Source organism: Pezoporus flaviventris, unplaced genomic scaffold, assembly GCF_033815535.1.
Source record: "Pezoporus flaviventris isolate CSIRO_AGI_PZ_B2104156 unplaced genomic scaffold, CSIRO_AGI_Pfla_v1 ptg000023l, whole genome shotgun sequence".
Classification (NCBI taxonomy): Eukaryota; Metazoa; Chordata; class Aves; order Psittaciformes; family Psittacidae; genus Pezoporus; species Pezoporus flaviventris.
In genome coordinates, this window is record NW_026892571.1 from 19946951 (window position 1) to 19971417 (window position 24467).

A 24467-nucleotide genomic window follows, 5' to 3' on the forward strand; every position below is an offset into this window, starting at 1 on the left:
CATAGCAGAGTAACTTGAGCTGTGCTCAGCCGGGACCCGGCGTTGAGCCTGGTGTGAGCTGCCCCGCCCCGCAGTGCCCCCACCGGCTGGAGGGGGAGAGCTCCGCACCCCGCGGCCTGAGCCCCCCTGAAGGGGAGCCTCCTCTCTCCGGGGCAGGCTGCACCGGGGCGAGGGGAGCCTCAGCGCCCTCCCTTGTCACCGCAGTAAAAGCCGATCGCCCGGTACCGCTAAGCAGAAGGAGCCCGGGCGGGCCGGCAGCAGCGGCGCTGTTCGGGAGCGCGTCTCCTGGCGGGTTTCCTCGCACCGAGCAGGGGTGACCGGCACAGATCGTCCTGCCCCGGCCCGGGCGCGGCTGACGGGTGCCGGAGCAGGGGCTCGGGCTCGGTGTCGCAGGCTCCTCCCGCCGCGGGCGGGGACCCTGCAGGCGCTCCGCTCCGCTCCTCCGGTTGCCGCCGCCCTGCCCAGGCTGTGGTCGGTCCTGCCGCGGCCCCTCCGGGCGGCTCCGCTCCCTCCGAGGTAGGTGCCTCCCTCGGCCGTGCTCAGCCGCGCTCCGGGGGGGTCTCAGCGCTCGGTGTCAGCCGCGGTAGGAGCGCAGGGTCCCGCGGACGGGCTCCGGGAGAACGCGAACAAAGGCGGCACCGGCGGTATCAGCTCCCGGCCGTGCCGGTGGCTGCGGGAGAGTTCAGTCACCTGCGGTTTCTCCGGGACAGAAGCGATAGGAGAGCGCTCTGTATTGCTCTTACTGCCTGGTCCCGGTTGTTCAGCAGCACCCCCCGCCCTGAGCAGCGCTTAAGCAATAATGAGGTGTAAGAGAAACTATTTGCGACCCCCTCTGAGCTGCGGTCCCCTTCCGAGAAAGCGCGGTAGTGGCCCGTCAGTGGTAACTCTAACCCTGCTCGCCTCGCGTGTGAAGGTCTGACCCTTACCTCAGTGCTGCTGAGCACTTTTCCCTGTCGGAGAGCACAGTCTGCTCATAAAGCCCTGGCGCTGGCACTCAGGTGGGCACATGTCCTGCCTTCTCCAGGAAGCAGCAGCATAACGTTGCCCAGCTCTGCTGGGAGTGACCCCTGGGAATCGCCATCAAGGAGTCATTTTGCTTTGCAGGAGGTGACCCAAGAGTGGTGGAGAGAGCTGAGCCTGGGCTGAGCACATCATGGGAGCAAACACCTCCCGCAAGTCACCCCCCTTAGATGAAAACACAGATGGTAAGAGCTCTTCCCAGTCGTTGTCTTGGACTGCAGAGTCCACCAATGCAGAGATGGTGACTCTGAGAGCTGCCCCCAGCTCCTGTGACAGAGTTGCAAACACCCAGAGGTTTTGGTTAACCAGAGGAATACCAGTGTCTGCTGCAGCAGCATGTCCTTGGTCGCCTGCAGAGCTGTGGTCCAGTGTCAGGTGGTCCTTTTGCTTCCTCTCTGTGCAGCTGGGCACTGGGAGAACGTTGTCAGAAGTTTGGTTTTGAGATGTCTCAGGGATGCTGGTGGTGCGTTGAAGGCAGTGAGGAAATGCTGTGCTTGTGGAGGTGGGGGAGGTTTGTTCTGGAGACCAAGCACAAAGAGGACGAGTTTGAAGTGTGATGGGAAGATAGCTTCAGCAATGCATGTTCCTGTCCCTGCTTTGGGCTTGGTGGGAGGGACACAGAGAAGGACCTGGTCAGCAGAGGTGGAGGCTCCCAGTGGCTGCCCTGCTGGGCAGCTCTACCCACTGGCACTTGAAGACCAGAATGAGGGCTTGGTTGGCTGGAAAAGGAGAATAAATTGCTGAAGAGCAGTGTTCAAGGCCAGTGTCACTGTGCTGCCAAGTGTATAGTCAGTCATTAAAAGATTGTTCCATAAATGTATTTTCTGTTGCATGACTCAGCTTGCTCACTGCCATATGCGTTTTCACCTGGGGCAGTAAATCTTCTCAGGCCAGTGATTTCTTATGAAAGCCAGTTCTGTGCTTGAAAGGGGCTTGGTTTCTGCAAACAAAACTTGGCAGCACATGAAGCCCTTGTGAGCCCTGTGGCAAAGGGCACTGGGCTTCCCAAGTGTGAAATGCTGTGCCCCATGATCAGTGTGTTTGTGTCTTGCTGGGAAGTCAAGGGAAGGACCTGGTCCAGACCATCTCAAGTAGTTCAATGTTGAGCTGTTGAGTTTCAGTGAGCTCAGAGGTCACCCTTGCACTCAGTTGCAGTGTCCAGTCTGGTGCAGTTGTGCTTTCATGGCCCTTAAAAAGTGGTGGCATGTTTTTTCTCTAATTAGTTGTACTTTAATATATGGGGGGAGAGAGAAACCCAACTGAAATGGAGAGGTCCCCTATTCACTTTTCTGTTTTCTTGGCAAAGAAACGGTCTCTCAGACCAGAGACTGCATCACCTTCCATGTCACAATCTTGTCATTCAGTTAAGAGCTGCTGGGTACAGCCAGAAGCAGGACAGCAGCTCCTCTGCTCCATGACACTGTGGGGTCACTTCCCCAGCTGAGGCTGGTGGGGAGCAGCTCCACCTCTTCAGCTGTGTCATGGAGAGGCTTTTCCTTTGGAACCTACGTAGGTGTCAACAGCAACAGCCTGAGTGATGTCAGTGCTCCGGTGCACAGCTCAAATCCCACCTCTGCCGGGCTCATGAGCATTTTGCCATTCCACCCAGGCATTGGGTCTGCCTCTCAGAGAACTGTGCTTGAACCCCCCCAACAAAACAGCTTGTAGAATACTCAGGCAGTTGCAACGAGGCGAAGCTTTTTGCAAAACAGGGTCGTGAAGGGGCTGACCTGAGAGTGGAAACATCTGGATTTATATTGAGCTGAGTGGACCACTTTATGCTGCGCAGAGACAGGCACAGAACAGGGCCTGTGCTCGCTCGTTGTCCTTTGGCTCTCACACAGACACGATGCCTCCTGCAGGTTTTTCCAAATCGCTGTTGCTGTAATTTGACTGTTTTCTGTGTACCATAAGTTTCATTTGTCAGGTGACACCCCCCCCCCCCCCCCCCCCCGTGTGGCTCAGTTTGCCTTTGGCTGAAGCAGGATGACAGTAGTATTTTTCTCTTAGTGTTTCCTCCAAGTAGGCACAGTTGTGCATAATAAGCTCATGAGATGAAAAGAAAATATAATGAACAGAAGGTTCAGTGCTCCAAGGCGATCTCAGCTCCTGATGCAGCCAGGATGAACCCATGTTAAAACTGGATTTTGTTTGTGCTGCTTCTGGGCACAAGGGTGTGGAAAGCATCCTGGGGGATGGCAGACAGATATCCTCCCCAGCTGGCCAGATCTGTTGGAAGAAGCAGAAATAAGTAGTAGGTGAGGGCAGTGGCAGGGTGAGATGGACATATATCATTCTGTGGCCTTTTGCCGATGTCCTCTCCAGCCCACCATCAGCTGCTCTGCCTTTACATTGCTCTGGGACTGAGAAGTGCATTAGATCTGTCTTTGTTTCTTCGCCTGGATCTGCATCACGTTCAGGTCCCCCACACGGAGGGACTTACGTTATCATTCTTGATCTGCTGGCAGCACTTGTTTTCCTGAGGCTACAGAGCAGAGAAGGGACAGAAGGCATATAATGAAAATGGGGGAAATGCGTGACAAAAGGAAGGCAAGCCCTACCAGATCATGCAGTGTTGTGCTGGCTGTACTGGGGTGGGTGGGGATGGGATGACCTGAGCCCCGAAAGCATCAACTTCCACTTGGCAGGTAGAGTTCAGGTTCTTGGCAGGGCTGACTTGTCTCCGATAAGGGTGTGTTTTGGGGCTGGTTAGGTTCTGCTTTTTTTTTTTTAAATTTAAATGTTGTTCCTTGAACCTGGGTTTAGAAATACAACCCCTGCTTCCACAATGGTGTTTCATGCTTATGCTTCAGTTACTTCTTTATAGCAATTCTGTTATCTTGTTTGGCATCTCTTAAACATAATCTGTCTGAGTTGGCATATTGCATGAATTTTCCCTCTGAAGGGCAAATGCTTGGGGTTTTTCAGTTTTAGATGCCATCAGGCAGTGAAATGAGGTTTGTCAAATATGTAGATGTGTCTTCAGGATGAAGAGCACGTGTTTGGTTCCTGATTTGGGCACCGCAAATTTCAGTACCCTCTGGAAGTGAGACTCGGGATTGGCTCACTGTGAAAACTGGGGATGGTAGGAAAGCTAAAACAGAGGTTAAATGTGATTGTGCTGAGATTGAGAGTTAAATACAAAGTATGCAGGTTAGCTTTCTTGTGACCAGCTCAGCTATTTATTAAAAGGAAAGGACCTTCCCCTGGTGCATTGAGGGGTGTCCCTGTGGTTTGGTCCAGCCAGCAGCAAGACCTTTCCTTAGCTGATGGCTGCTGGGCACCAGCCTCTTGGAGAAGCATTAGCAGGATCCAGAGCATTCAACTCAGTAACCACTGCTATGGTGCCTTATCCAGCAAGCAGCAGCAGGGTTTGAGCCCAGTGCAGTTAAATTGTGTTTGCTGTATGGTAATTTGATTTGCTGTTTCTCTGGATCTATTTATTGCCTGAGATGAAACACAGGCAGCTTCATCCTGGCTGATCAGAAACACTTGATGTGTAGGGTCCTTCAGATTGGCCCTTACAGAACATTCTCTCTCGCTGTGCAGATGCCCAGCTCCTGGCTCCATCCCCCGCCAGAGGCCAGGAGGTGAAATGCACATTCACGTTCCTCCCTCTTGTTCCAGTGCGTGGTCTGCAAAGCTGCTGCTCTTCTGTCTCCCTTCTGAGCAGAATCAACCATTCTGGATGCTGTGCGGCAGCAGAGCTTTGCCCACGTCGCTGTGTTTATCTTGCTCAGTTATCAAACAGCTGTCTAGAATACCACAGGGAGGAGCAGATCCGGCTGTCCATCGATGTCTTCACCTCGTATGAGTGTTTGATGGACTCAACTTGTTTGAATTTGGTTTCAGCAGGAACAAGATGAGGCTTTCATGATTAATAGGCAGGGCAGAGTGAAAACATTCACTGATGGTTCCTTGCCTGACCTGCTGTTGACAAAGGCTGACCCAGGGAACTTGCCTTTGTAGCTGAGCTGCAAAGAGAAAAAGCTGTTAAACACCAGGTTTAAAACAGCACCCAGGTCTCCAAAAGCAACAGGGTATCCTCTTATGGAGAAAAAGTAGAAATCATGTAACAGCATCAAACGTTTGCTCGGCTATTTAATATGTGAATGTTTGCTCTTTCTTGCAGTCACCTTTGACCATTTTGAGATATTGAGAGCTATTGGGAAGGGCAGCTTCGGAAAAGTAAGTATTTTGTGAACTAATCACCGTTTGGACAGCTGGGAATGTAATAGATTGAGAAATGGGTGAATTAGAGGCTCATGTGAGAGTAAAGAAATAAACCCCTGCACTGGCAATGAGCTTTGACCGGAGCTTCAACTCCTGGTAATCAAGAGGGAAACAGAGCCCAATTCCTCATCCACACTGTAGCCACCATCTCTATTACAGGAGATTAAAATGGGAAACTGACAAATCAAATGAGCTGACTTTCAGTATGCTTCTGGATAAGCGTTTTCTGAGGTTCCCCTTCAAATCAACACTGAACATCATGATGCAGCTTTAATAAAGAACTACAGTCAACATGAAAGACTGGCAATTTTAAGAGGGTATTTCTGTGAAACTCAGAGTTTGCTGTTAAGCATCAGGTTACGGTCATGCATTTTATTTTAATGCTGTTAAGGAATTGCCCACTTGCATACGCCGACAGAGTTCTAGAAAGTCATTTACCACCTCCTGTAAAGGCACACTCTGCCAGGAATGGGGTATGTGCTTTAGGTACAGAGTGTGACAGAAATCTCTAGACAGATTTACTTGGTGGTTGAAAGAAACTTTGCATCCCAAACTCAAAGCGTTACGGAAACAAGTCTGGAAAACTGGTCTGTTTTGTTTTACTCAGACAAACCCCAAGTCTTCCCTTGAACCAAGGTTTCTTTCAGGAATTGATAAAATACAACTAAAGAAAGATTAAAATTCAAAACCCAATAACCTCAAACAAAGCTTGAGGTTCATTGTGAGCTGAATGAAGCTTACCAAGAAGGTGCTGCTCCCCAGTTTCTAACCTGAAGTTCTGTGATGGAAAGGACTTGTCCGAACAGTAACTGATGTGGGAAGGATAGACGTGACCAAGATTATACAGTGCTGTTAAATAAAACATTGACTTGTGTGCAATTCCCTGTCTCCTGTCTTTGTGGTGACAAATTCTTTCCCCTCACCTTCCCATCATCAACGTTTCTTTGGCTGAAAACTGGGTGAGAAATTTACTTGTGAGCTCCAGGGTTGCAGTGTCAGCATGTGGAGCTGTGAATTTGGCAGCGTGGACTTTGCTAAAGCCCATGGAGAACACCCATGTGACTGCCTAAATCTACTGAGAACTCATCTCTGCTTTATCTCTCTGTTTGCTCACTTAGGTCTGTGTTGTGCAAAAGAACGACACCAAGAAGATGTATGCCATGAAATATATGAATAAACAGAAGTGCGTGGAGCGTAATGAAGTGAGAAACGTTTTCAAGGAGCTGCAGATTATGCAGGGCCTGGAACACCCTTTCCTGGTTAATTTATGGTAAGATACTGCTCATTTGCTTGCTGGCTAAGTCAGTGTGGTCAGTTAGAGATAGATGTCTTTGAGACCTGACTTGCACATTTCTGTGCTCTGGACAAGGCACGTCCTGCACCGTGGCTCGGTCCCATGAGGCTCCTCAGCTGTTCCACTGACTGGGACTCTGTTCTTAGAGGAATCTCATTTAATTAAACAAGAAGTTATCTCCCCTGACCCCCCAGACAAGCACAGGAGAGTTTATTCATGTGTTCCCTTGTGGTTTCTTCCGAGGCAGGCATTGCTTGTGACCATAACCCACTGTTATTTAATTGTGCTCTTTACAACAAGCAGCAGCTCCCAGGACCATGCAGTAAGAGCACAGGGTCAATAGCCAAGCAGTGCTTTCTTCTCATCACCTCCCGATTCTGATTTTGTGATTTGTTTTGTGCTTTAAACAGCCTTCCTTAATACCTTATTGATATTTGACTGAGCTTCTGCTTATCAGCAAAGATAAAAGCAATTTATCAGTGAATTTACTGACAGACAATACCATTCAAATTCTATTGCAGAAACCCAAATAGCTATTAGGGAAATGTGTGTGTAAAAAAGTCTCCTTCCTTCAAGAGTACCTGATAAATGCAACGTACACACTCTGGTAATAGTCCTTTTTCAACCATTAGCAATGGGATTGACCATCTGAGTGATAAAAGATGCTCTAATTCTTCCCCCTCTGATTCAGCATGTTTTGGGGCAGTAGAAAGGAATTTTAAATAACTCTATTACTGTTACTCTGCCAGGTTGATTTTATTAGGACACCAGTAATATTTCAAGTGGTGTGGTCTCATACAGCACACGACGCAGTGGCAAATACACTGTAGTTACAGGATCGCTCTGGGGTGGTGGGGAATTACATTTATTGGATATTGGATTTATTTTTAGAAGGAGGTAGAACTTATCAATGCTAAACACAAAATGTGAGGCTAAACCACACTGAAGATCACAAATCTTAAATAACTTAATGTTCCTTTTTGCAGCCTCCTGAAACCTGAATGCTCTTTGGTCAACTCTCGTGATTTTGATAGTATGGCCATTCAGTGTTGTTCTAACCAGGGTATAAATGAGAACCATGTATCTAGACCTCCCAGAGCCTTGGACATAGCTCCAAACCTTGCACTCCTACTTGAACAAGCAGTTCCAGGCAAAACAGAGCAGCTGAGAACTAAACAACATATGGGTAGACCTTCACAGAGCAAATCAGCTGAATGTCCCTACTTTCATGTTGCTTCTGGCTTAGGGATGCCTTTAGCATTTCCTTTGCTTTCCTGCACTCTGAATGGTACATGCACTATAAGCTTTGTGTGGAGTAATACTTTGTTTCTCTGATGCTGCTCATCACATGAAGATGCTCATGCATTGTGAGAGGAAATCCATGAGAAAAAAGCTCATAGCCAGTCGCTGCCTCAGAGGGACACTTGGTGAACAGTTGCATCAAGTGAGGTCACTTAAAGAGGAACATCAGAGAGCAGCAGCTGCATCCCCTACTGTGTGGAGCCAATGGTTTTATTGACTGTTATGGATCTGAAGCTAAATTATGGTCATCTCAGGTATGCCAGTAGGAGCTTAGTTGCAACAGGAAAGGGAGCATGGAAAGGTCATGAAATTATTATTTCCCAATTGAAAAAGTTCCAAGAAATGATGAGTATTCCCAGGGGTACCATATGTCTCATTATAACCTCTCTTTTTTCAGTATACTTTAACCATGCTTACACCATTCTAGGTACTCATTCCAGGATGAAGAAGATATGTTTATGGTGGTAGACCTGCTGCTTGGAGGGGACCTGCGATACCACCTCCAGCAGAATGTGCGGTTCCAAGAAGGCACCGTGAAGCTCTTCATCTGTGAGCTGGTGCTGGCCCTCGACTATCTCCAGAGCAGGCACATCATCCACAGGTCAGCTGGGGACCTCGGAGGAGGGCTGGTGCTCGTAGGCTGAATGTTTCTGTGTAAAACACCATGTTTCCCAGCGAAATGAGCTGTAGCTCATTAACATCTGTCCTGGTCCAGGGTGAGTAGGCATCAGCATTCAGAATTCCCCTATTATTACATTCATAGGTATTTGCCTTTTGCTCCTCTCTCTGTACCACACAGAAAGACAAGGAATGAGACCAAACATGGCAGTTCTCTGTATGAGGTTAATCCCTTTCTAGAAATGGTGAGAGTTTCTTTTTGGTCACCAAGATTTTTTATGGCCAGTGAAAGAGTATTTGAGCTCTCCCCACACAGTGGGAGACCTACAGAGTAACAGGGGAGGTAGAGCTTTTCCCTGGTTGGAGAGGCAGGGTCAGCTCTGGATGGACGGATGGATGTGCAACTGCTTCCTGCTGGTGAACTGGGCCATGCAAACCTCAGGGATCCTCCATATTTTGACTTGGTGGCTGCAAACAGGGAGTGTAAAGAGGGAGTGACCAGCAGGGGGTTAGTAAAGATGGGAAGAAGATTATCCCATTTAAAAGTACCACTTTAGAAGCGCAGCTCCTGGTTTCTCAGGGGTCCCACATCCCGTGCTGCTGGCTTGCTCTGTACCTGTGCAGATCTCTACCCTGATGCACCTGATCCCAGCGTCCCAGCCGCCCTCAGATGTGCTCCGGTGTGTGGCGACAGGTACGTCGTGCTGGCACCTGCTCACCCACACCAAATAATGCATGAGCATGAATTACACACCATGAAATGCAGCCTCGCTGTCTCTGTCCTGGGCAGTGAGGGGTAAATTCTGCTGCTGGCTTGGCCTGAACTATTTGAGTGGGGCACAGGCATGAGGAAGAACAGAGAAGAAATCCTTCTCTGTTAGTAATACATCACAAGTAGTAGTACTGTTTATAGGACTCAAGGGCTAGAGGCTCAATGTTGTAAGAATAAGTCTGAAGGATGATGATGATAATGATGATCATCATAATGATGAATGACAAGATAGCTACAGGAGCACAGGGTGCCTGGGGCTGCAGTCCCCTTTCCAAGCTGTAAACATAGGTGGGGAAAAGCTAAAGTTCAGGCTGCAGTGTGTACTTCAAGCAGCCCTACATGTTTAAGGCGAATCAAGCACAACAAAACATGCATGGCAGTTGGTCAAATTTGCAAATTATTTGATTAACACTGAGTGCAAGTTGTTTAATTACCACTGTGACCCAGTGGGACAGGGGTAGGTTGATAAAGTGACTGTGCTGAGTCAGTTGAGCTGCAACATCTGTAATGAGGAGACAGGCAAGTGTTTGCTTGTTTTGTCTGAACAAAGCTGTGCAGAGACAGCAAACACAGACCGATGGTTGGAATTATTTCCCACGTGCATGCAGAAGAGTGGTAGGAAATGGCGTAATTAGTTCATGAAAAACAAATAATCAATAAACAAAACTATCCCTGTTCATTGTTTGCATCATGGGAAGGATCTCGCTGTGCCGGTGCAAGTCCATAGGCTTCGCACCAGACTGAGTTCAGAAAAGGCCCCAGTGAAAAGAAAAACAATATTAAGAAAAGATCGAAAGCTGGATTAGAAACGAAAACCTTTGTGGTTCATTTCAAAACTTCAAACATGCTTTTCTACCAGGGGATTCAAAGAACCCATTTTTTTTCCAAACCCTGTTTGCTGAAACATTTCCTAAAGCTGTTGCTTAAGTCGGTGTTTTCTCCCAAGCGTGGCATCCCCATTTTTCACAGTCAGATATGGAGCTTCCTTCCCTCTGGGCTGTTTGGCTCTAACCTGAGGCAGTTTTGCTGCACTGACAAGGAAAACCAGCTGCATACCTGAGGCCACCTGAACTCCTGATAAAGACTCTGGTCCCTGTGCTTACCTGTGTGCTGGGGGTGGCACAAGGGAGGGGACTGGCATTTAGAGCCCACTGGAGCAGTTTTGGTGAGAAGATACCAGAGAACAGAAACGGTGAGATGCCTTTTCCTGGTTCCAGGGGGGTGGGTGAGTTCAAACTCTATCTCAGTGACTGCATTCTTAAAGATAAGATCCTAAACCTGCTCATTTCCTTCCTCTGGGCTGGCAGGGCATCAGGGCAGTGCAGGGTCTGCGTCTGCCCCATGCATGGTGCTTGGCTGCCAGGTGCCTGAGGGCAGGTGAATGGGAACTGATGTAATGAGCTCATTAAAACCAGGTAATGTCTTGTAAAGTCACTCAGGTGGATACAGTAGGCATATCAGGTATACACGTTGTCCCTTCAAGCGAAAGCATTGCAATAGGTATTATTACTTCGGGTTTTCTTTGTTGGTTGTTTTTAACAAAACCTGTGGGGACCCATGTGTTTCTAAGCAAAGATGTTGAAATAATTGCATTTTTATTTAATAAATGGGGAACATACAGTACTGAAAGAGATTACAAAGTTAACAGGAGAGGAAAGAGAAAAAGAAGCTCCAACATTGTCAGTGGACTGCCTGAGTGCTGCTAGTCCGAACCACAGCAGCCATCACAGCCATAGCCTTGAACCACCCCTCTGCTTCTGCTCTTTGGTTAGCTGTTCTCTTATGCCCAAATCAAACCCTGCAGGAATATCAGAGCTGAAGAGCCCCAGCAAAGGCACCTTCTCAGGCACAATGTCCCTGGAAGTGAGCCCCTCTGGAGCCTGGGCTTTCCTAAAGCATCTGCAGCCGTGTTCCATGTCACTTCCTTAGGCTAATGGCTGTCTCTCCTCTGCCTTTTCTCTTAGAGACATCAAGCCTGACAACATTTTACTGGATGAGCATGGTAAGTGTCACTTGCTTTGTGGTCGTGCATTCAGAACCAGGACATCCAAGGTGAAGTCCAGGTTGTCAATTTTCCTAACTTTGTGTTGCTTAGTCTCAGCTCAGACAGGACCAGGACCATCCTTCCATGCTTTGGTTGTTGTCTTTTGCTTTTTGAGTGGCAGCATCTTGTACCTTCATGGCACTAGGCACCCTGTGATGCAGTGATGTTTATGAGGGTGCCTCAGAGTTTCGTCCACACCTCCTCAGACTGATTGACCTGACAGCGTCCCAGGACCAACGCTTTTTGTGTGCCTGCGGTCAGTTGCCTTGCAGACCTTATTTTAAGACCTTCATGGCTCTTGCTTTAAACTTCCTCAAAATATAATCATTTTAATGGAAATGCTCATGTAATTGCAGGCTGGGTGTGATGTAGACTCACAAATAGAATGAATCATGGCTGAACAGATAATCCTTTTCAGGTATTCAGATTCAGGTATTTTCTTTTTCCTTGAGCATCTGACATTGGGAGGGAGCTCCAAAGAGGATCTGAGGCAGGGGATGTAAGAGATGTTGTTTTATTTTCCCCTTTAGCCTTAGTTTAGGAATGTCATCGCTTCAGAGGCTGTGATGGAGATGCTGAAGCTCCCGAGGAGCGGCTGCGGCTGCCGCGTGTGACCAGGGTTGCCCGGCAGCGCCCGAGCCCGAGCTCTCCCCCTCTCTCCTCCGCGCTGGCTCATGATTTATTGAGGAGCCGTCAGCCGAGCTGCGCCCGGCCTCGCTGCCGCCCCGTGCACGGACCCGGCCCGGTGCCGGGCCAGCCCCAGCCGCGGGTGCTCTGTCACCATCTCCCGAGAGCCTCTGTGCCCCACAGGAAGGGGGGGACAGGCCACCCGGGAGGGTTCTGGGAGCACTAGAACCGCAGAAACATAGGTCAGCATTCCCAAAGGGGGAAAAAACAAGAGGCTTGTCTTTGCAGTTGCATTCAGCTCAGCAGGATGTAACCTGCAAATTTCTGTAATGACTGCAATTTAGGCTGATTTTGAGTTTATTCCCTGCTTACTGTGACGGTTTAACTGTCTGCTGCAGAGGTTTCAGTTATTTTGTGTGGATTTACCCCTGACTTCAGTGTCCTTCTGACTATGACTTGTAGTATTTCTCTTCTTCATTCATGGCAACAAAGGTGCATCCTCTCATGCATACAGAAAGCTTTGTGTACACACAATTCAATTTTTTTCTTGTCCCCACAGCAACTGTTATTGTGACATTTTCATCTGTAGTTAGCCTGGATTGTGCTTGTTTTCCAGCTTCTCTTTCCCCATGGAGCAGAGCTGCAGCTCCCCATTCTCTCTTCAGCATTCACCAGGTTTTCACAACTGATGTTTTGTGATCACAAAACGCATGCTATCTGCCAACATCAGTTCTTTATAATGTTCTTGATTGAGGCCGGTCCCCAGGGAGTATTTAAGCGCCTGAAGACCTTCAGCAGTCAGACTTCAGCCCTTCACTTTTAGATTCTTCTTGACCCCAACTCTGTCCTTTGGCTCTTCCTCCTTTCCAGCTGTGAAGTACCTCTGCAGCTGAGACTCCTGTGTCATGAACTTGGCACACATCTCATGCCTTTGCCTCTGTCACCCTGTTTGGTGACATTCTGTATTAGCATAGCACTTTCAGCTAAGAAATTAAAATGAGGCATAAATAAAGTGGAATAGTGGGCAGCTGTCTTTCTGTGCAATAAATAAAGCAATTGTTCAACATCAGCAATTGGGATCAGGTCCCACAGTGAAAAATCCTCAGCTGCTGACCACCTTCAGCGGTCATTCCAAGCACAAAGTGACTTTCTCCTGTGATGAGCAGTCGATTTGGCTCAGTGACAGCACAGCTCACCTGGGAATAAAAGAATATAACAGATGGCAGTTTCCAAGAATTGTGACTATTTCATCAGCAGGTTTTGGCCATGTCACTTGCCTAATAAAGCTGGAGAAAAGCTCAAACTAAAACTGAGAGGTTTTTTTGTTTGTTTGTCTGTTTTTTGCCAGAGCCCTATAATGCCTTCGCTCAGTATTATTTCTTGAGGGCAGTGCTAAAATGGATGAGTTCCTGCCAACGCAGGCACTGCAGGCACAGCTCATTTGCTCTCATCTAAGAATGTTACAGAACAGTTTGTCCAAGAGCCTCCATACTCCACAGCTCCTAATGCCTCTGTTTCCATATTCCTTAAAATATTACCTTAGTTGAATCTGCAGCAGCTTTGTATTTTTTGTTCAAAAGATGATCTGGAAAGATGACGGAATTATGTAGTAAGTGGTGCTGAATATAATGAGAAAGTTCTTTGCCTCAATGTAGAACCACAGGCTTGATCCGAAAGCTTCAGGCAGACAGGATGAGCTTGGGAAGGATGCCGTGCCTGGAGCACAGCTCTGGCTGCACTCAGAGGTGCTGAGCACTCAGGAAAACATGAGCCTTAAGCCCTGACTCTGAACGCCCGCAGAGGCGCCCATCGCACCCCTCAGCCCTCCCGCTCCACAGCGCCGCAGTCGCAGCTCCGCCTGCTCGCACCGTCTGCAGCCTCCCTGCTCGGCCCCAGCGGCTTGGTTTGGTCAATTCCCAAGTGAGCTGGTTCATAAAACGTGTGATTTATTTGAAGTTGATAGTTTAAAAGAGACATCCAGAGAAAGGCATGTTTGTGCTTGGAATAGCAAATTCTTTACAAGTCTTTGTGATTCATCTGTATGAAAACAGCTCCCCACGATGTGGAATGAGAGCTAGAGATGAAAGGAAACAATGCAAGGACAGAGAGGACACATCCAGCCAGGACAGTTGTGTATCATTCTTTCCTCTCAAGTACTCCCTAGTGATTGCTACCTGCTCTTTAGCAGCAGACGGCTTAAGCAAGAAGGAGGGACATGTGCCCTGACAGATCCGTCAGATACCATGTGAGAGGTGAGCCCTGACAGCGTTTTTAGGTGAAATCATGAATTTAACTTTTATTCCCCAGATTTTCCCCACCTAGATCAGGTATTTGCAGCATGGAAACCTGTATCACTATTCTTGAATAACACATGTGTAGGCACAAACCCAAAGATTTACTTAAATGCTTCATAGCATCCAGAAGAGACAGCAGGAGTTCATTGGCAAAGCAGCAACTTTCAGACACATAAAGGTGATCTTATTCTATTTACCTCATGAACTAAAAAGAGTGAATTTCTAGCTGTTGAAGCTAACAACTGGGGGCAGTGTTGTAGCATCTCGGTCAGTAGAAGCCACTTTAATTTGATCTCCGTGGTTAGAGAAAATGAGCAATTCAGCCACTCTCTGTTATTGCAGAGGAAGACAATGACTCTGCAAAACACCAGGTACAAAAGACCTGATGTTTTGATAATGAGCCCACCTTTGTCAGGGTGAGCAAGTTCAGTGCCTGGGAGGATGATGAGGTCTGGAAGAACAAACCACCTGCATCTGATCAGAAGAACTGGGCTGAACTAACCCACAAGTTTCAGTGAAGTGAAGCCAGCCTTACACTGATCACCTGCCCTGCTCTGCATGATTGCTATGCTCACTGATGTGAGTTTAGGGAATAAGGAACAATAATTTAAGTGCTTGGAAAAAATAAGTGGAAGTAGAAGAGCAGGCGAGAGCTAGGTGGAAGCGTTTCCCTTCTCATCCCTGCAGATCACATCCACCTCCTATTTCCTTTCCTGTTTCCAGGTAGCAGTGACAGCAGAAACTGTTCCTACACCCAGTGGAGGGTTTGATGATGTTTAAATTTCTGGCACAAGGCTCTTCTGCTTGGAGCAAAAGCATCTGTTTCATTGCAGAGACATCCTCTAAAGATGAGAACGGAGAGTGCTTAGTACCTGGGAACCCCAAAGGGCAGTAGGTAGAAAGCCAAAAATATCAAGGATTTTTTTCCCCTCCCTCAAAAGCATGATGGAAATTTTTCTTTGTGACGTCAGTCCCCCCCCCCCCCCCCCCCCCCGATTTAGGAAGCCTCAAACCAATCATCATTTAACAGCTTCTTGGAGAACTCCATTGTTTTGCTCCCCAAAAGGTAGCTACGGGGATATCTGATGTAACCAGACACATCTGTGAGCTGCCTCCTGCAAGCTGAAACACACCAGTTCTTCCACCAAAATATTTTGCTCCTGGAAACTCTTTTCCATGGAGTATTTCATTTAAAGATTGATTCAAAGCTGTTCATCCTGTGAAATTAAAGCTAATCAAGTAAGACATTAACCTCTGTCTTTCAGGACACGTGCACATCACTGATTTCAATATTGCCACAATGCTGACTAAAGAAATAAAAGTCACCACCATCGCTGGCACAAAGCCTTACATGGGTAAGAACCACTGACAATTGGGTGTTCTTCAGTTGCCATTTTATGGCCTTCATTTGGCAGCTGTGGTAGGAAACGGGTCAAGTCCTTTTTGGTGGGAGCTCAAACTCTCTTTTCCCCCTAGTATGTAGCAAAAATGCACTTATTGGAAGTGAGAAACAAGCTCAAGAGGTGCTGCAGGGCAACGGGACAGGACTCCCTCCCCAGTAACACCCTGATGCAGCTGGAAAACATGCGTACACCTACTGATTGCATACAACAATGCAAGCTGCTAACATAGATTTTAGAGCCACTGTGTCATACTGACAGCATGGTTTTGATTACAACAGAAGACAGTTGCACTTGTGAGATCTCAGAGCATTTCACAAGCAGCAGTCAAGCCATGTAATGATGGTGCAATGCTCTTGCTGCCCTTGCAAAGGAAAAGGAAGCACAGAGGCTTGTATTTGGTCCCTCAGTACGCTAGCACAAGTCTTACACTGCTGCATCACTAGTGATAATTTGAAGTTTTATATAAACTGGCTGCTTTAAAAACTAGCATTACACTGGTCAGACCAAGCGGTGGAAGTAGGACTTGCTGAGCTCCCAAGCCACAGCATCGCTCAGCATGCAGGGAGGACCCATGTCCTAGTGTCAGGCTGCCACAGCAGAGAGCACTGCTAGCACCAGGGAGAGATGGGTGAGGCTTTAGCTCTAACCTGTACCCCAAGGACAGCAGCAGGACAGGAGGGCAATCCTGGGGTAAACTGACTCTGGAGCGGGTGGATGCCTCCATGGCAGCCTCTGGCCAGCTGCAGGAACAGTTTTCATAAGCAAATCAGCACCCACAGAGCGCTCGCTCCCGGTGCGGACCTTGTCTTCCTGGTACTCCAAATGTGCATTTTTCTTTTCCACTTTTTGAGAGGAACACAGAAAACTGACTTACGGTCACTTACTGTCTAAATCAGCAAAGCAGCTGACTTTAAATCAGCAAGAGCCCCACTTAATACTTTTTACACAAGCACAGTTAATAAGCATAAAGCAAAGTAACACTGACATAACCTGGGAGGAATCAGGGCTGGAGAAGGCAGGTAATGAGCCAGAGAGGAACTCTGAGCTGAGGCTGAATGAAGCTGTGCAAACACAACACAGAAAGGTCTCTGCAACTGTAAAGTGAAGTTTTCTAACTAAAGCAAAAGCACTCAAAACCATCTCTACACAACTAACACAACTGCTCCCACAGAAGTTACACACTTTCACATGCAGCAATACTGCCTCTGAGAGCTGAGTAACAGAAAACACATCCTCCCTGCAGCTACTACATAGCTGAATCCCTCGGGGCAATCTCCTGGGAATCCCTTTTTATCCAATGACCAAGCTGACCTCCCACCTTTGCATCACAGGTGCAGTCCTTTTAAAAAGGAAACATGCACTAATGAAGGCTTTGCTCTTGGTCTGGGGTTTTTTAGAGCAAGTCTTGCCTCCATCTCACATCAAAATCCTATTGCATTTTTTCCCCTTACTGTGAAAAGGCAAATTTATTGGCTAACCCCCCCATTTCATCCTGTGCCTCCACCCCCTCCCTATCAGCAGGCACAGAGGAGCCAGAACACTGCCTTTGAACACAGGGGAAGGTGTTCCGTGCCGTGCCGTGGTCAGTCAGCAGGGTCACGTTTTCAAGGTGTATGTGTTCCCACGGCAGGCAAGTGTCTGGGCTAAGCTGGCGTCCCGGGTGCTGGGTCAGGCTGGCTCGCACCGAGACAGCCCTCGGTGCCAGGCAGGACTGGGGCCGGTGGGAGCAGCGGCTGCGCGGCACACGGCGGGGTGGGAGATCCGGGGCTTTGCACCCATGGGTGTCAGCTCTTCACACTGCGGCACCTCGGCTGGGACGTTTCTGCACTGCAAGGCTGGGACAGCAGCAGAGGAGCCTGACACGCTCGGCAGGTGAATTGCTGCAGGGACACGTGTGTGTTCTGATCGGGGTCCACCTCCGTGCTGTTCCGTGCAGGACTGTGCCACCAGCGCTGCCCCTCTTTTGAACTAAAAAGCAGCAAAGATGTGGTGAAGGGAAATGTGTGAATTTGTGTCCTGGTAGAACCGCAGGGCTGCTCCCTGGGGCACACACCAGGCGTTCTGGTGCCTCACCTGAGACATCAGCAAGGCAAACTTTCCTTTTTCTGTGCTCTGCAGCACCTGAGATGTTTAACTCCACAAAACCCACTGGCTACTCCTTCGCTGTGGACTGGTGGTCACTGGGGATCACGGCCTATGAGCTGCTCCGGACCCGGGTATTGTGCATGCAGCTCCTGTCTCCATCCATCCATCCATCCATCCATCCATCCATCCATCCATCCATCCATCCATCCCTCCCTCCCTCCCTCCCTCACTCACTCCCTGCGTTCCTCCCTTCCTCCCTTTCCTTAAACACTCTGTTGGAAAGGTTAATGCTTTAGAACAGGGATGAAAGACCCAAGGCAAATTCCAGGCTTTCAGGGTTATCAAGCTATAGGAAACAGAACCACGTCTTCACCAGGGTTCCTGTGATCACAGCTAAGAGCTCAGAGGAGCTGTCGCGATACAGAATAGCATGGCACAACAGCTCCCTGCTGCACTCAAGGCCTCTGAGTTGATGTAAGCTGGGCAAGGCAAACGAGCAACAACTCTTCTAGTCTGGGCTGCAGTATAATTTACTTTGAGCTCCCATCCTGCAGGAAAAAAACACTTGGAAAACAAATCTCATTGCTGTTGTAATAAGATTGAGCAGTTTGAGCAAAAGCAAGCTGCAACATGTAAATTAATCAGAACAATCCCTGCCTGCCATGTCAGTGCTCTGCTGTTAGCTCTGGTAAGGTTGGGAGCTGCGTAGGCAGATGATGAGATTTGCGGGTTGGAAGTGCTGTGTGAAAAAAGAGGGACAGAATTATTCAAATTGCATTCTTCTAAGCAAAATGTGTTTAAAATCGTGTGAGGATAGGAAACTGCTTCGAGTCCAGCTATGTAGAATAAGCTTTTAAGAAACGCTGTCATCAGTCTTTGCAGAACGCTTTATTAAATGCCTTGATTAATATATTTTAAAGAACAGATTTTCAAATGGTGAGTGATCAAGTTAGCGAACATGAAGGGGACGCTGCTGCCTGACCTGTTGGGTAATGGAGGCAGTGTGCCCCTGTGAACATACTAACATAACACTTGAGTTTTCCATTTGTAATGTTAAGTGAACGGCAGGACTGTTCATCACATCGATTTTTGACTCGATGGCCCTGTTTTCAGGGATGGGAGCAGAAGTGCTGGTTTGGGTTTTGCCTCCCTCCTGTCCTGCTGTTTAAGTATCTGGCTGTTGTCACAGTTCTTGCTGACATTATTCTGTTTATTTCAACTGTGCTGCGATCACACAGGGAGAGACTTTCAATGGGAGGATGGGGAATCTACAAGGAGGCTTCATTTGAAGCTTCTTTGCTCTAAAAAAGACTTCCCCAGGGGTCTGAAAACCCAGATGAATTAAAATGCTTTCTTGGTGGCACTTTTCCCAGAGGCCGTATCACATTCGCTCCAACACTTCCACAGACGAAATTGCTCACGTGTTCAGGACGGCCACAGTGATGTACCCTGCGGCGTGGTCCACGGACATGGTGTTGCTCATCAAAAAGGTGAGGGCAGCGTGGGAGTGGAGGGCTCAGGGCTGCCTGTATCTGGGCACTGAGCCCTTCATCGTGCTTTGTAGCCTTTGCAGTCATTGCAAACTGTGTCCAGACCCAGTGCTGGAGACCTTCAGGTGGTAAATGTCCAGCTTCTCATGCTGCAGCTGCACTAATACAGTAACCAGCTGGCAGTGCTGCATCCCGCACTGACAGGGATGGAGTCTGTGCTGACAGGCATGACTGCTGCTAATGTGGTTCCTCTAAGGACACAGGCAGACTTTGGTTTCACTGTTTCTCCTATAAGTTTGTCTCTCTGGAATGACATACCATAAAATAGATATTCACATATGTGTCAATAAATCTGGCAAAAAAAACCCTAACAACCCTGCCTTTTTTATTTAAAAAACTCCATATTTTTCCCAGTATTTAAAAGATTTGCAAGAAGTGCTGGTACTGTTGAAATCCTTTGGTGCCATGTGCTTTATGTACCACTGCAATTATTTTTTAATAAAGCTGCTATCATGAATTGCTTCAGAATCATTAGTAGAACCATTTTGAGGCTGGAATCATGTTTGAAGTGAAGCCACATCTTCAGTAAACAAAACTATGGCTTGACAGTGTCAGACACTGTTTGCTTACAGTGGCAGCAAAGCTGGAATAGTGAACTCAGCGTAACAGCATTAGCTGCAAGTTTTGGAAAGTACGTATATAGCTTTCTAATTTTCAAATGCAGGCCATGAAGTAGCACTTACTGCAGCTTTCATCTGACCTTTGGTCCGAATGTTTTGTAGAAATATTTTGTCATCTCTAATGAAATACTCTCAAACTTTTTCATGAAAATGAGACATCATTTCTTTGCTGAGACAGAACCATGGCATATTTTCCAAGAAGAGAATTGAAGAATATCTCCATTTGCTTAAAATTAAATGGAGCTAATATTTTATTAGGCTTAGCAGTAATACGGGGTATCTACTGCAGATGTCCTCTGTGTTGTTATGTTGGAAGCGTCTGCCCAGCCCATGACACACCACAAGCTGTACAGGCTCCCGTGTGAATGAATAATGCAATGCCTCAGTTATTTAGATTTCCAAGTGCCCCATGGCAGCGGGTTCAGCAGCCAGATGTGTTAGACATGAGCCAGCTGTGCTTCCGTCCCAGCTGTATTTGTTACCGTTCAAGGCAAGCTCTCACTTGCAGCAAAGCTGCATTGCGGGCGCTGGGACGGGAGCACGGGGCTCTGCAGAGAGCATGAACTGCAGGGACAGGAGCGCGGCGCTGACTGCCCGACCTGGCACAGGACAGGGGCTGGGGGCTCCTCATCCACCCCTTTCTGGGGGGTTTGGATCATCTGGGCTTCCTGCTACATCTCTGGAGTGTGTATTACCAGGAGTTTATGAAACCGAGTCCTTGAACAGAGACAAACCTCAATTATTTCCTTCCACACAAGTAATTCCTAGGGCAAAATAAGCTGCGTGAATGCATTATTTCACATGGGAATTACACTTATGAATATTCCATTACTAGAGTGAGAAAACAGAGGATGTTTACAGATACAGTATTAAATTTGGGATACAAAGGCATAACTTTAACTCCCCATTCTGAAACCTTTTTAACCTTGAACAAGCTGTTTCATGTCACTGCACTGCCTCATTGCTTGAAATGCAGATAAAAGTTGCTCATAAAGACAAGAGTTAAAGGCTGTGAGCCCCTCGCACATGCTGTTGAAGGGTATCTGAGCCAGAATAAGAGAGGAGGAACCAGTCAAAGCAGCAGCATTAATGCAGTGTCACCGGTGTCACTGAGCCCATCCAGCAGAGTGTCTGAGTGTCTGACCGGGAGGGCAGCGGGCTGCTGGACCCCAGCACAGTCTCTGATCTCCCACCTCAGGGCCTCACTCTCTCACCTCTTCTGTTTAATTCTCACTGCAGTTGCTTGAGCTGAACCCTGAGAAGCGTTTTTCTCAGCTGAAAGATATCCAGGACTTCCCGTATCTGTCAGACGTGAACTGGGATGCTGTTCTCCAGAAAAGGATAATGCCAGAATTCATTCCCATGGTAAGGAGCTGGACTTTTATAGGTGTTGCAGGCTGCAGTCTGTCCTCGCGCCAGGCACCAGGTCACAGGAGTTCTCACAGTTTTCCACAAGAGCATCAGATGCCACAAGGGATAGGGGATAGAGAGGCATGGGCAGGATTTCCACTTTCCTGTGTGTGTAATAAGGAGCAATGGGGACCGACTACAAAGTGCGGGTGCCCCAGAACTGATCTACTCTGTTTATAATATTCCCAGAATTTCTGGATGCAGAACTGGTCCGAGCAGGTGAAGCACACACTGACAGCCCTTGTGAGCAACCTGCGCTGAGCAGCCTTTCTTAGCTGCTTTGGACCTGCTCTGGGAATGCAAAGACCAATCACCAGACACAGGCTCCCGAGCAGCCTGGAGATCCCCCACCGGTTCAGGGCAATCGTTTCTTCCTGTGATGGCTCTCCTGAACAAGCCCCTTCTTTTTAGTAAAATTACAAGTGCAGTAGATTAGAGTTTCTGATCCTTTTTTAATTGGATTGAAAGCACAGAAGTAACATAACCCGTATAGAAAATAATCAGGCTGCGGGTGCAGAGTTACTCTGGTTTTCAGGCAAACAAAAGTTGGGCTAACTACGCACATTTGTTACGTGCATGTGTTTTCCCCCTTTGTAGCTGGTTTTCCCTGGGGTGGGTGCACATGCACTGCTTTAAAGCCAGGTCCGCAGGCTGCTGCTGCACTCCTCCCCAGCACAGACACACCACCCCTCACTTCAAAGCAGCTGAAAGGCAGAGCAGAAGCAGGGAGCACGAAGCAGTTATTGTCAGCCCTCGGCAGTGTGCCCTGGCTGAAGGGATGATGTGCAGTGGGTGCCATGTGTGTGCCGAACCGTGGGTTCAGCTCAGGTTTGCACAATTCAGCTCCTGGAGGCTGTCCACAGACTCTTCAGGATGGGCTCTGATCACTTCAGGGCACCTCTCCCCTCTCCAGAAAGGCAGACTCAACTGTGACCCAACCTTCGAACTGGAAGAAATGATCCTAGAATCAAAACCTCTTCACAAGAAAAAAAAGCGCTTGGCTAAGAAGGAGAAAGACACCAGCAGAAGCAATTCCTCCCAGGTGAGAGCGAGCAGGTACAAGCACGTGGTCAAGAAGTCTCTCATTTTCCAGTTAAGCTGATTGCCATGCAGCCAGATCACAGCAAACTGTATAAACAGACTGGTTTTTTTCCCTTGTGACCAACTTTATTCCCAAAACTCTTCCGCATCTTCCCTCTGGTGGAAGGCAGCACATGTACACATGGGTTTTGTATGAGGAGAATCTGAATGCCCTTCTCCCCACTGCAGTGCTAAAGACGCTTTTTATACCTAAATGCTTTTTATACCTAAAGATAAATATATTTATACGTAGATGCTTTTTATACCTGAAGATACTTATATTGCCTTGGAATTCTCCTTGTAATATCTTTCTGTGTCAGCTGTGAATCTGTTCCTCATCTCTCTATTTTTCTATTTGATTGTGAAAGGCCTGCCACCTGCAGAAGCACCTGGAGATGCTCCAGAGGGACTTCATTGTTTTCAACAGAGAAAAGTAAGTACTGGTGCAGAGGCAGCACAAGAGATCCTGTTCTTGCCAAAGCCTTTGACAGACCTGGCTTTGGGCTCTTGGTAAACGCTGCATGTGGGGCGGAGGCGCAGGGTACTGCTGGTCTGCCAGGACCCACGTGGCATTTCTGTGCTCGAGGTCCCAGCCTGCACTGAGTGCCCCATCTGTGTGGGCAGATGCTCAATGTGGGGGCTCAGGGCTGCAGGGCTCAGTGCAGCTCCTTGGGAAGGCACAGCCCGTGCCAGGGAACTGGATGCTCCCAGACAGTCACATCATGGTGTGGGCCATGGCACTGCCTGGGCTTTCCCCCACAGCAAAACCATCCCTTTCTCTCCCTAAGGGCAAGACACCACCACAACAACATCCAGGAGACCCTGACACTGGCAAAGAGCAAAGGCACGTACAAGGAGGACAACTAGAACAGCAACCCCTGAGCACACCTGCACACCTTCACCATGCTGGGACACCACTGCTGCCAGGACCCTGACCACTGCCTGGTGCCAGGTGGGAGTTGGGGCACCCACTTCCTCTGCTTCCACCCTACAGCCAGTGGATCCTGGGCATGGGGAGAGAGGCTGTGGGTGCTGCCCTTGTGACTTGCCACAGTCAGTTAGACTGAAATCCTGCTATTTTGCCTGTCTTGGTGGCAGGAATGCGACTGTGTGAAATGGATGAGACACTCTTCATTCAACCCATCCTTTGGGTTGGCTTGCCAGCATCACAGCCCTTGGTGCTGCCAGCAGCATGACGGAAGGGCCACGCGTGCACTGCCTGTAGAAGTGTCATCACTCCTATCACTCCTGGTGACAGCAGCATGGGTCCAGGTTCCGTGGAGGTTGGAAACCCACATCCTCACAGCCAGTTGCTCTCAGTGAAGGAAAGGTCACCCTCAGCTGCAGGGTCTCCACCGAAGGGTGGCCTTTGCTTACAGACACCTCCTGTGAGCACCCCACGTGTGGGCACCAGAGGGCTGGAAGTGAGGATCAGCTGGGAGGAGGCAGTGAAGGTTTCCCGTCCGTCTCCCCCTCTCCGTGCTGGTTCCTGTGCTCATTCCTCGCAGGTCAGGGCTGGTGTGCCGGCTGTCAGAGCATGCAGGCAGGGGTGGAAATGAAGAGGCAACAACCAGGCACTGGCAAATCACCAGGATCCAGATGCCTTTCCAGGTCAACCTGAAAAACCCATTTGCCATCATATGAAGCTGCTGCAACTCACTGAATCTAATGGGGTTCAGCTTCCAACACCAGAAGTGAATTGGAATGTGTGTTTTTATTCTCTTTACTATTTAAATCATGCTCAATTTAAGCAGCTACTATTTGCAGTAGCTGTACTCCTGGTGCAGTCACTGCCAGGACTGAGAATGGCCAAAGCATTTCTATTATGGTAATGCTGGGAAAGATGCCGTTATTTAAATGCTTTGGCAGACCTGAGGTTTCACCTCCTGATTTGCCATTTTTCCTATTTTCATCAATATAATGAATGCATGGGGAACCATTTGCCTCCCATTTACCCAACGGTGTTCTTTGTCACCCCTGTGCTTTCCTCTCTTTCTGTCTAAATCTGATCAACTCCAAAAAAAATCCGAATAAAACCAACAGCATAAGAAAGGCTCAGAAGCCAGTGTTACTCCTGAGGTCACTCGCATAGCAAGGCAGAAAGGGCAGAAAGCA

The 24467-nt window shown here is 48.3% G+C and overlaps 1 protein-coding gene across 1 annotated transcript; it reads left to right on the top strand.

Annotated features, from left to right (window-relative positions):
* The first annotated feature begins 259 nt into the window (after nucleotides 1–259).
* Nucleotides 260–23268, top strand: STK32A (serine/threonine kinase 32A). The gene is made up of 13 exons (XM_061457176.1): nucleotides 260–516; nucleotides 1025–1205; nucleotides 5153–5208; nucleotides 6372–6523; nucleotides 8277–8450; nucleotides 11204–11241; nucleotides 15470–15559; nucleotides 17726–17823; nucleotides 19066–19182; nucleotides 21102–21227; nucleotides 22186–22314; nucleotides 22721–22785; nucleotides 23141–23268. Exons 2-13 carry the CDS (start codon nucleotides 1154–1156, stop codon nucleotides 23217–23219), a joined length of 1176 nt encoding a protein of 391 aa, XP_061313160.1. The 5' UTR covers nucleotides 260–516; nucleotides 1025–1153; the 3' UTR covers nucleotides 23220–23268.
* Nucleotides 23269–24467: the final 1199 nt, after the last annotated feature.